The sequence below is a fragment of the Henningerozyma blattae genome, chromosome 8 (genome assembly GCF_000315915.1).
Source record: "Henningerozyma blattae CBS 6284 chromosome 8, complete genome".
Classification (NCBI taxonomy): Eukaryota; Fungi; Ascomycota; class Saccharomycetes; order Saccharomycetales; family Saccharomycetaceae; genus Henningerozyma; species Henningerozyma blattae.
The window spans coordinates 903,959-916,831 of record NC_020192.1 but is presented as its reverse complement, the minus strand read 5'-3'; the positions used below and the strand labels follow the sequence as shown (position 1 = coordinate 916,831).

The 12,873-nt window shown below is 30.7% G+C and overlaps 4 protein-coding genes across 4 annotated transcripts; 3 read left to right on the top strand and 1 right to left on the bottom strand.

The window, feature by feature from the left end:
* Positions 1-1,767: 1,767 nt before the first annotated feature.
* Positions 1,768-2,859, top strand: TBLA0H03760 (ceramidase; the record flags this gene model as incomplete). Its single annotated transcript, XM_004182128.1, has 1 exon — positions 1,768-2,859. The coding sequence occupies one exon, from the start codon at positions 1,768-1,770 to the stop codon at positions 2,857-2,859; it is 1,092 nt and encodes a 363-aa protein (XP_004182176.1).
* A 986-nt stretch (positions 2,860-3,845) lies between these two features.
* Positions 3,846-8,324, top strand: SEC16 (COPII coat assembly protein SEC16; the record flags this gene model as incomplete). The annotated part of the gene is made up of 1 exon (XM_004182127.1): positions 3,846-8,324. One exon carries the CDS (start codon positions 3,846-3,848, stop codon positions 8,322-8,324), a length of 4,479 nt encoding a protein of 1,492 aa, XP_004182175.1.
* A 276-nt stretch (positions 8,325-8,600) lies between these two features.
* Positions 8,601-9,446, bottom strand: MBA1 (Mba1p; the record flags this gene model as incomplete). The annotated part of the gene is made up of 1 exon (XM_004182126.1): positions 8,601-9,446. One exon carries the CDS (start codon positions 9,444-9,446, stop codon positions 8,601-8,603), a length of 846 nt encoding a protein of 281 aa, XP_004182174.1.
* Positions 9,447-9,862: 416 nt separating this feature from the next.
* Positions 9,863-12,568, top strand: BRO1 (Bro1p; the record flags this gene model as incomplete). Its single annotated transcript, XM_004182125.1, has 1 exon — positions 9,863-12,568. One exon carries the CDS (start codon positions 9,863-9,865, stop codon positions 12,566-12,568), a length of 2,706 nt encoding a protein of 901 aa, XP_004182173.1.
* Between the last annotated feature and the right edge of the window lie 305 nt (positions 12,569-12,873).

Sequence of the window (12,873 nt, the reverse complement as noted above, 5' to 3'; positions counted from 1 at the left end):
AAAAAAAAACATAATAATAATAATAGATAAATGGGAAGACTAAAAATAACTAAAAAAAATAAAAAAAGACATACAAAAAAAAAAATAAAAATACACCAAATAAAAAAGTAAAAAAAAGTAAAAAGAAAAACAACGAAACAACAACGAAACTACAAAATAACAAAACGAACTATAAATTAAGATTTAGATAAAAAAAGAGATGCCAAGACAAATTAGTTTGTTATCTATTGTTATCCATTAGTAAACGTGATTTCTTTAAATGCATATAGAATATACATAATAGTTAATATATTATTCTTCGATGATGAAAAGATCTCATTATCATTATCGCTATATTGACCAAATAATGAAATTTCAAATCTCCTAGTTACGTATGACGCAGTCACAACCATTGAAGCCATTTATATTGGTTTCCTAAATCGGTATATTCACGATTGACCAAATTTGGCATGTGGATGCCATAATAGGAGATTATTGTTGCCAAAAACGGATTACGATTTGGCAAAAATGGCATGTTGAGATGCCACAAAAGGAAGTGTAAGTTACCAAAACCGGTAAGGCACGTTGCCAGAATCGAAGGTACAATAGCCAAATAGGTTTAGGAACTGCTGTAAGAGGAAAGAGTATTTTCCTATTCAAGAGACTAAATATGCTGCCCAAATAAGGAAAATTGGGTGTTCACCCGTGCACCCCACGTGACTCTCTTGCTAGTTTTATTTTTGCCATCCACCAGTTTCGAACCACAGACCCACGTGTCCGGTAAATCACGGTGAACGAACCGCATATCACGTGCTCATGTGTTCACGGCGTTAAGCCGGGTTGGCGTTAACTCCGAAACCCCTTTGGCCAGACCCGGCGATTCTGCCTCCGCACACGCCGCAAACGGCTCGTACCGAGAACCCTCAGACAGCCATGCGGGCCCGAAGCGGCACCTACCACATCAGGAAATATGTGCACCCGTGCCCGACTCCTGACTTCTACGGGATACCTACGGGACGTCCCGTAGGTATCCCGCGGGTCAATCTCGTAAACTCTTTGTTAATCTTACATACCTTAATGGATAGTAACAGATATGGTAATATATTGTTTGTCTTATACTATTTAGTACTATTTTATATAATCAATGATTTCAAGGAAAACAATTAGAAAACAATTAAGAAAACAATTAAGAAAACAATTAAGAAAAAATTAAAATAGAAACATCCTAAACTGAAAACACTTTTTTTTTCACAATTTTTTTTTTCTTTCTTGCTTTTTGTAATTCTGAATAGATTAGGCTCGAGTGGACTTAAGTAAACTCATTAATTTCTTATTTTAGTCATTCATTCTAAATTTGTTTTGATTCTGTTAGCAAATTGAAAAATTCCAATTTAAAATTTATCGATTCATATTGATTTTGATTGTTAATTATATTTCTACTTTTGTATGGCTTTTATTTTCATTTTCATACTGTTACGTCTGTTGAAATTTTATTCTTGATCCTGTTACATTTCTATTATTTCTTTTATAAATAGCTCTTTAATTAATATCTTTCTTGGCTTAATAATAATTTCTTGCAATTTTCCAAAATGAAAAAAATATAAAATTGAAGTTTTTTGAAAATTACAAATTATAAAAATTTAAATATACCTTTAAATTTAAGGATAATAAACTAAGATTTCGTTTGTATATTATTTGTATAATAATCGTATTCAACAAAAACCAAAAAAACATACACTTTCACTTACACCCTCACCTGCACTCTCACTTACGTTCACCCCTTTCAATATGACATTTTTAAGATGGAATTATCCTGATGAAGTACTCTCTGGTTATTGGGGTCCTGTCACTTCCACCATCGATTGGTGTGAAGAAAACTATGTCATCTCACCTTTCATAGCAGAATGGTCTAACACATTGACTAATGCTATGTTTTTATTAACTGCTCTATACACTACTTGGACTGCATATCGCGATCGTTTAGAGAAAAGATTTATCTATATCGGTTTAGGGTTCGCCCTGGTAGGGGTCGGATCTTGGTGGTTCCATATGACTTTGCAATACAAATATCAATTATTAGATGAATTACCAATGTGGTATGCCACTTGTATACCTACTTGGTCATTAATCTGTGAATATTTGGATTATTTTCCACCTAACCAACAACAAAATGGTTCGTCAACTCGTTCTTCAAATTCGTTTTTCAGTTTAAGTCCTCAACAAACAAGACGTAGACATGATATCATCGGTTGGATCATTACCGCTGTTGTTGCTATTTTAACTGTGGTCTACATGTTTTGGGATAGAAACCCTTATATCCAACATACTGGGTATGCAGTATTCACAGGTATAGTGGTAATCATCTCTGCCATTATGATGTGGAAGAAGATTACAGATCGTTTTGCAAAGAGAAATTTAATGTGGTGTGCCGGTCTTGGTGCATTAATATTTGCTGTAGGGTTTGTCTGTTGGATTTTTGACAAAGCCATGTGCGGATTTTGGAGAAATCTGAGAAGAAACTATATATTGTTGCCTTTCGGTGTATTATTTGAATTACATGGCTGGTGGCATTTATTAACAGGTACAGGTGTCTATTATTATGTGGTGTTTTTACAATACCTAAGAATTTTAGTTGTCAATGAAAAAGTAGATGACTATTTGTTCATTTGGAGATTGAAATTGATCCCAGAATTAATTCCAAAGGAAATGGCAAACGATTTATGGACCCCTTACTCTTTAGAATTTAGAGGACCTTACGTCAAGATCAAGGACCCTAATACACATTCTAACGGACATGTACATGGTCATAATCATACGCATGAATCCTCTTTACTACACTCTTCCAACGTTCACAACAATTATAATAGTACAAGCAATTGAATGTGTTACCTTTATTTTATTTCTCTTTTTTTTTATCCCCTTAACTTCTGATTTTGCTTAAGCAATTTGCCTTTTTGTCTCTTGCACTTCTTCAAAAGCATACTTCCTACATTGTCCTATATTTTTGACTTTTTTTAATATTCGATAAATAATATATTTTTTGCACAGATCACTACTCCCTCTATATAAGTTACCTATTTTTTTGTATATATATATATATATATAACCTATACGATACACTCACAACTAAACGAACATTATCTAAACGAGCATTATCCAAATCTATACTTATATACTTATATGCAGATACATATTGTTAGCATCTATAATTTAAGTTTTTTGTCTTTCTCATGCACGTGCCTTAAATAGGTGTTAACAATAACCCCGGTTCCTGTTACCCTCTCTTCCCTTTCTTTTTTGGATTTTTTGTTTCTTTTTATTGCCTTTTTTCATAGCCCCCTTTGTCTGTTGTCGTTTCTTTTTTTGCATTGTGTCCCTGAATTCTGCCGCTCGTCACGTGTACTAACATAAAATTTCCTCTTTTAGTAATTCGATCCCTGCAGATCGTTGTAGAATTCGGAAATTTCATCTCCGGATTTTATGGCCTATTATTCCCAAAACAGTCATGCAAACCCCTTATTTCCACTTTCGATTCGTATCTATAGGTTTGGGTTTTGACCCTTTTTCACAAACACTAAAATAAAGCAAATCTCAAAAAGATTTTCAAAAATAGCCTATATATATCCTAATTTAACTAATTAAATTANACTAAAAAAGAATACTAGTAAGATACTNATATATCATAATGCAATATATATATATATATATATATATATATATATATATATATATATATATATATATATTTAGGGATCTTCTCGTCCAATCTCAAATCTTTCAAGGGTTCAGTTGACTTTATTATATCACTTTTGGTGGCCAAGGCAAATTTTTTTTTTTTCATTTCAAAAAATTGGCTAAAACCTAATATGAGCCAAGAATTACAACAGCCTCAGCAGCAAGATCTCGTCATCTCCAGTGAAGTACTACCATCGACAAAAGTCGGAAAGAGTTCACAAGACGATAGCGTTGAAGATGTCAATCAAAAAGATGATCTACCGTCAGATAATGAAACAAGAACATCTAATGAAAAGTTAAAAGCACCGGTGGTAGTTGAAAAGAAAGCGGAAGAAGGGTTAACATCTAAAATAGCCTCTAATATCATGGCTATTGAAGAAAACACCAAATCTTTAAGTTCCATTGTTAGCCCTGAGAAACTAAGATTTTCATTTCTTGATGATGATGATGATTTGTTAGGTGATGATGAAACTGAATCAGATAAAGAATCTTCTACAACAAACACAAAATCAAGTAGTCAAAATAGTCACATTTCCATGGTCCAACAATTCCCCATTTCTCTTTCAAGCCCTTTGGAAAATATTCAGCAACCTTTCCAATTGAAAAGTCCAATGCAAACATCAAAATATCAACCACATAATGAACCAGTTCCTTCTAGAAATTTCACTACTTCTCCGCTACCTTTAAATGGTATTGTTCAACCTAAGTTATTTAATCAATTCTTACATTCCAATCAAAACCCTTCATCTCTTCCACATCCTACTTCTCCATTTAACAGATTGAATAATTCTCAAAGCCCAATTGTAAAAATTATAGATTCAGAGAAATCTAAAACAGATGCCTTTGATTTCCCTATAGATATTTTAGCGCATTCACCTGTTCAAAAAAATAATACTATAAATTTGCAACAAAATCATGCAAAACCAATACACGTCTCGTCAAAAAAGCCTGATTTTCAAATAGAAACTAATAATTATCTTGGTTATACTACTACTACTGCGACTACTGCAAACAATAATAATAATAATAATAATAATAATATATTCTTTCGTTCATCTTCACATGCCAAAGTAAATTATAAGAGGCCAATCAATCCTTATTCAATTGAGCCTAAGGATACTTTACCTCCCTTAGAGCCTTTAAAACATCAAGGGATTGTATTACCTAAAAATATTTTCCCTCAACAAAATAGTATAATATCAACCCCAATTAGTAATTCTCCAAACTTGGCCACTACAAATATATTTACCGATACTAATTCAAGATTCAATAATTTTCAAATGCATGTTCGTAGTAATTCAAACACGATTAATAATTCAATTAGATCTAATAATTTAGCTACTTTGATCACTTCAAATTCTTTAGGGAATACCATTAGACAGCCTGCAGATTTTGACGCAGATCTCATACCTTCTATTCAAGGCATGGTCAATAGCATTACTAATCAATATATTGATAATCAAATTCCAATTTCTCCAACAAATACTACAAGAAATAATAATGGTAATAATGTAATGAGAACGGGAAGAAATCATGCAGGATCTATATCAAACATTTATGCTCCAACTAAAGGGGGTAAATATGCACCTGTTGTCAATCCAAATGAACAATCTTTTTCAAATTCAAATTCAAATTCAAATTCAAATTCAAATTCTCTATCAAAATATTATTCAAGAGATCTAACTCAATTGAATAACACTGGCATTATTACTACATCTAATTGTAAGTTGGAAGAAAGAAGTAATAATGAATTATTACAAACACAATTCCCCATTTTTAATTGGTCTTCTTCAACTAATTTTGTTTATGGTTTACCTTTGCTTCCAATTGATTTACCATATGTTTTAAATCAAAACTCAAATTCTATTGAAAATTTAAAAATAGTTCCAATTTCTAATATTTTAAAGACTGATGGTTATTTGGAGTCATTCCCAGGGCCATTAATTAATAAAAAAATTAAAAATGATACTATAATTCAGTGGTTAAATGATTTACAAAAAAATCATCATGAATTATTAATCGATTCAAATGTTAAAATTATTTTTAATATTTTATTGGTTTTACTTAATGATGATGATATTGCAACAAACAAAAATATTAAAATGATGTCAAAATTTTTATATAATCAAAATAATTTGAACTCTATGTTAGAACAAAATTCTATTGATAATCAAATTTTAAATCTCACAAAAAATAATTTACCATTGATTAGTAGTAGTAATATTAATACTAATGATTCTAATTCCATAAAACTTGACAGTTTTAGTCAATTAAAATGTTTTGCTTATCTGCAGAATGGAGATCATAAAAATGCTGTAAAATTAGCTCTTTCGAAAAAAGATTTTAATTTGGCTTTATTAATTGGGAATTTAATGAAAAAAGAAGAATGGTCTAAAATTATGGAAACATGCTTACAACAAGAATTTAATAATAACACTTTAGCCTCTTATTGTATCCATCATTTATTAAATGTTACTTTCCAAGTATTCAATGGTAATACCAAAAATTTGATTGGTAAATTATATAAAGATCGATCCCAACAAAAATGGTTTATTGAAAATTGGAACATTATTGTTGGATTTCTTCTAAATAATCTTAATGATGAAATTTTTAAAACTAGCAATAATAATAAGTATGAAAATTCAATTCCAATAGTTTTAAAGGAATTCTTACTGGAATTTGGAATATTCCTTGCAAAATTTGATCAAACCTTACCTTCGACAATAATTTTCATGATAATACATTTACCTTTGAAAAATGAAATGTTATCAGACACTGATATTTATTTTAATAAAATTTGTGAAAGTAATTCCATTTTATCGATACTATTTACTGAAATTTATGATTTTACTTTTAACTTAAAATATCAAACAAATTTCAATATATTTTTGTTAAAATTAAAATCTCAGCATGCTAAAATATTATTTGAAAATAATTTATTAAATAAAGCTTCAAAATATTTTGATGATATCTTAGGTAAACTTAAATCTATTACTACTAAAAATAAAGATATTTTAGAGGTAAGAATTATTGAGTCACAGATTCATGATTATCAAAATAAGATTACAGATATAAATAATAAAAATGCATGGTTAGTGAAACCGGCAATGACTTCTGTTTGGGGTCAACTTGATAAATCATTCAATAAATATATTGGAGGTGATTCTCTTGATGATTTTGAAGATAATAAAAATGGAATACAAGACATTGCTACCCAAATGAGTTCTAGACTCAATAGTAACGATCAAAATTGGATAAATAATAAACTCCCATCATTTTCTGCATTCAATAATAATCCTTCTAACGAATTAAATTCAATAAATCAAAATGGGAATAATATTTATTCTTTTTTCCCAAATATGTACTCTCCTTCTAAACTCTCAAACACTAGATCATTTACAAATATTCCTAGTGTAAATAAAACAAAAGGAGAGTCCTTATTTATACCCGCAAATAATATTAATGGTTATTTAAGTGGAACTAACTCAGCAAGAAATATTTTACATGATCAATCACAAGGAGAGACGAATAATAAAAGTTTCCCAATGGAGAAAACAAAGAGCAATTTTGAAAATAGAAATCTTGATAAAAATATATTTCACAATGATACTTCTCTCATTAGAAAAGTTAATACAACTAATTCGCCTGCTAATATTCCAGCAATTTTACCTTCCACAGAATTTAAGAAAATTATTGCCACAAGTCCAACTAGATATGTGGAAAGACAGGTTCATATATCTAATATTAAGAATCCTTCTTCCAAGGATAAGATCGTTCCAGATAAAGTCACAATAAATTCAATTTTAAACGACCCTATAGAGCAAGATGAGAAACAAACTGTTACAACATCCAAGAATCAATTTATTAGTAATGCAACGGATAAAAATATTTCTGTAGTAAAAGAAAACTTAGAAAATGACTTAAAATTTAAAGAATCTTCAGCTGAAACCAATAATCAACAGTTTGAAACATTGGATAAAACCTCTTCACTAAAATCATTGTCATTTTCTCATAAAAGATCATTATCGCATAATGATGCCCTAACTTCAGCAGGAAACCCTTCGATGAATAGTGTATCCACATCTGTAAACAATTTTGGACCGATTAAAGAAAGTGAAAAGATCACAGATAACCTCTTTGCACCTATGATCAAATCTAAATCAGAAACTAATGAAAATCAGTTTAAACCAGTTAAAAATGAATATGAAGATATCATAGAGGATAGTTCTGATTCAGAAAGTGAATCTGATGATGTCCCAGAGAAAGAATCAAAACAGTCTAACAATCAGCAGGATAACCCATACACTCACAGTCAAGTAGGAACTGTTAGTAGCAAGTTATTTACATGGTTCAATAGAGTACCAAAGGCAAAACTAGGTACATCTTCAACATTCCACTATGATGAGGATTTGAAAAGATGGGTTCGGTCAGAGTCTGTTGATAATCGACCACCTCAAGAATATTTGAATGTTACCAATCTTGATAAAATCCAACAAACAGAAAAAAGTATCCGACAATATAATCCTTATAACATAAATATATCCGCTACTAATCAACTTTCCCCACATGTCTCACCACCGCCCATAAATGAGCCCATTCACCTACACTGAGTACCCCTAGAAGGTATATCCCCACAAATCCCGGAAGTAGATATGAGGGAATAGAAGATCTACTTAATAGAACTAGTAATACCCCTAATGCAAAGAAGAAGAGAAGATCGCATAATTATGTCAATGCATTAAATACTAAATGAATAAATATTGTGTATATTATTTGTTATGTATATAGGTAAGTTTATATACAAGAAACTATAATAGCGTATTTACAAGACATCAAAATATGAGGAAATTGGTAGGATTCGGTGTTGTGGTTGTGGTTATTATCATTCAATCAGAGACTCTGTATATATCTGCATTCTTCACTATTCTTGTAAGGGCTACTTTATTATCCAGTTTAATATCTCTTTTAAATGTATCAGTAGGCTTACTTTCAAAAACAGACCCGATCAAATAAACTTTGTTAGTCTCAGCTTGACAAATGAATGCCATATTATCTACAACATCCCTATCATATTTTTCAGTTTTGCCTGTTATTTTATCAAAACGGATTAATCGTTGGCGAGTCTCAAACCTATATACGATTTGTAAATATTCTAACGGTGTCCCTGGAATCATCAAACATTGTAAAGAGACAATCTTTGGAACTTTATGAAACTTTAACAGCTTCCAATCCAATGACACAGATCTTGGTAGTTGTTGTAGACGTGAGGATAATGCATCTTGTACCCATATTGAAATTTTATCATTTACGGGAGCCAATGATTTCTTGGCAAACGAGGAATGAACATCAGCATAAAGTTTAGTAGCTTTCGTTCTCCATAATGCAAATTGTGGGGAAAGTCCTGTTTGATGTCTCCATACAGCAATTTGAATTGTATTAAGACCTAAGTTGAACATTCGACGAAATACACATTGCAGATAAAGTTTAGGATGGGTTTTCCATAGCCCAACCAGAGATTTGCCAGTAGGTGGAATATATAATTGGGTGGCAACTCCCAGATTTCTAACACCAATAGGTTTATCTGCCTTTTTTTTCTGTGACTTTGCTGCTAGTTTAGATATATTTTTTTCTGTGTCATTTAGAAGGTATCGAGTTATCACGAAAGAACGTCTGCTTGACAGTGGAACGAACGGCTGTATGAGTAGTTTGGAACTCTGAATTGAAAGTAGCATTGCTCAGATGTTTACTAAAGAGAAATATCTCCCTCCTTGCTGATGTTTTGTATTTTTTGTTCTGACTTTACTAGCGTTTAATTATTTTGAAATAAAATATCGATGCCATATTCTAAACCCTTTTTTAGCATTTTTCGATTTGCTATTTTTCTATTATTATCATTATCCATATGTTTTTTGTCGGAATAAAATGAGACCCGAGATATTTGGCAATTTAGTATTAAATTTTAGAGAATGAACCAAGGGGACATTTTTAAGATCCAGAAAATAATGAAAAGAATTTGATGAGTTTTTGGTTGCTATAGAATGTACAATTAAATATTTTAAAATATAACCTATATTCAACTACTTAGAATTTACTATTTTATCAAAAATCATAAAAAAAACCTGAAAAAACACAAAAAAAGAAGCAAAATATGAAAGCATACGTTATTGATCTGCTACTGAAAGATACAGAAAAAGTTAGTTGGAAAAAAGGCCTATCGTCTTACTTGAAGAAAACTTATGGCTCTCATCAATGGTCGAGGTTTTATGATGAAAAATTAGCCTCAAAGTTAGATCATCTTAGGGATAATGCCAATGGAGAGTTATCTCCGGAATCGCATTTGGACCAGAATTTAATGTATTACGCTTACTTGGAACAATTGTACCTTCGTTTGGGTAATAAGAGTCCACAATTTAAAATGGATTTTACGTGGTATGAGGCTGAATATTCGACAGTTGCTGAAATTTCGGAAGATGGTGGATCATCAGTCAAATACACACAGAGTAATTTAGCTTTCGAGAAGGCCTGCACCTTGTATAACATAGCGGCTATTCTAGTGAAAGCTTCCAAAGAACATATCAATGATGCTGATTCGAAGGATTCAATTAAGTATATGACACAGGCTATGTCATGTTTTCATTACATATCAGAGAATTTTTTGAATCCCCCATCTAGAGATTTACAAACAGAAAATACCAAATTTTTAAAAGACTTGGCCCATGCTCAGGCACAAGAAATGTTTGTATTTAAATTAGTCAATAATAATGATATTAATGAGAATAAGCAAGCTTCTCTGATTAGTAAATTGGCAAGTTCAACAGCTAACTTATATACAAGATGTCACGATTTCCTAGGAAACCCTGGAGAAGAAAAATCAAAAACTTATGGTGATCCAATATGGAGAAATATTATAACGGGGAAATGGAGATTATTTAGATCCATTACAGCATTTAACCATGCTATGTTCTTGGAACAAACAAGTAAATATGGACAAGCCATCGCATATTTGGAATTAGCCTCTAAGGAAATTCATGAATCTATTCATTTTAGGCATCATTTAAATGAGTTTATTGATTTTGATTCCTTTGAAAGTTTAATTGTTAAGAAAAAACAACAATTGAATAAAGACAATGATTATATTTACCATGATATAATTCCATCGTCAACTGTTTCTTTGGACACTATAAAGCCAATGGATGCTATTAAATTAGAAAATTGGTTAGAGACTATGTTAAAGTCTTTTATGGATAAGATCCAAGGAAAAGCAGATATTCTATTCAAGGGTATTATACCAATGGATATTTTTGAAAAAGATAGTATCTATTCTGAGACAAAAAATCTTACATTATTGAGAAAAGAACTAGATAACTCTCAAGTTGCAGATCTAGAATATACTTCATTTATGGACTTTACAAGTTTACATACTTTATTGCCAAAACTAGAATCCATGTATAAGAATTCAAATTCAAATTCTCAATTCGAAAATCCAAAATGGGAAATCTTAAAAAATAAGGTTAGTTTAATTCTTGACACTTTTAATAATAAAAATTTTAAAGATATTCCAAATCAAATCAATATGGTGATTAATAAGCGTAAAGAGATTCAAGAATTGCTGCCACTTATTCCCAAGGATCAAATGGCAAATATCGTTAAATTAAAATCCTCCTTATTAGAGGCTTCGAATTCGGATGAAAAATTATTTGCATTAATTAATACACAAAATGATAATTTAAGATTATTGATGGATAATGATAAAGTTTGGTTAAACTTTAATAAATTGTTACCGGCAGAAAACTTATCTCCAAGCTTGATTGATATGGATGATGACAAACAAAATCAAATATTAAATGATTTAAGCAATGTTAAACAGATGGCAGAAGATTTAAAATTATTAAAAGACGAAAGAGAAAGAATTATATTAGAATTAAAAGATGAAGTTGCCAAAGATGATATTACTAGAACCTTAATTGTTAATCTTGAAAAAAATGAATCTGAATTAAATGAACTTTTCGAAAATGAATTGGAGAAATTTACTCCTCTAACCACTAGAATTGAAACAACGATTTTTAAACAGAATTCAAATATTAATGACATTAAATTAAAATTGGATCAAATATTTAAAGTTTCTGGATTTAACGATCATTCAAAAGAAGATGATCAAAAGATCAAAGAATGTGAAAATTTTGTTACAAACTTGGAAATTTCTATGAAAAATTTTGAAATTTTTCAAATTGATTTACCAAAGGGTTTGAATTTTTATGAATCATTATTAAAAATAACCAAAGATTTGCTAAATGTAACAAGTTCAGCAAACAACAGCACCTCACCATCAAACCCAAACTCAGCTTTATCTTCACCATTACTCCCAGCCAAACCTTCATTGGTTCCGCCTGCATTACCTCCTCAGCCTAGTAATTTATCTTCGAGTTTTAGTAATATGACTATTACTTCCCCACCACTTCAGCAATCGACGTTTAATTCTCCTAATGTGACTATGACTCCACAGCATTATCCTATTAATACACAGTATCAAACACAACCTCAGATTCCTGTTCCTCAACCTCAGTCTCAAACACAAACTCAATTACCACCTGCTTATACACCAATGGCACCAATGCCAGGTGCCTTTGCACAACCTACTATTGCACCACAAACACAAATGCCAATAGCTCCATCTGCTATTCCCACTCCAATGCCGTACTCCAACATTCCACCAAAGCCACCAAAGAATGCTGATCCGATGGTTTTTAAGAAAGAGAATGAACGGGAGATGAAAAATTTACAAAGAAATCCTACAGACTTTTATAATAAACCTTCTGTTTTTGATGAAGATCTGTATTCGAAATTTAGTAAATGATGTATACTATATAAAGGATTTTAGATATATAGAAAGTCTGTTGAAGCAAGTTAAGTTAAGTACTGTATATTTCTGATGCTTTTTACGATTTTGTTTTCAAACCCTTAATTTAACAAAAAATTAAAATTTTTATTTAAAAATTGATAATTCTAGAAACTAAAAGTTAATTATTTCAAGATTTCTAATAGCATTTAATTTCCCCATATTTACATTAAAGAGAAAAAGGTACATGTATATAATCACTTCAAAACTATTTATTCTTTTTTCTACTATTTAATTCACTTTTTATTTTAAAGGGAAGATCC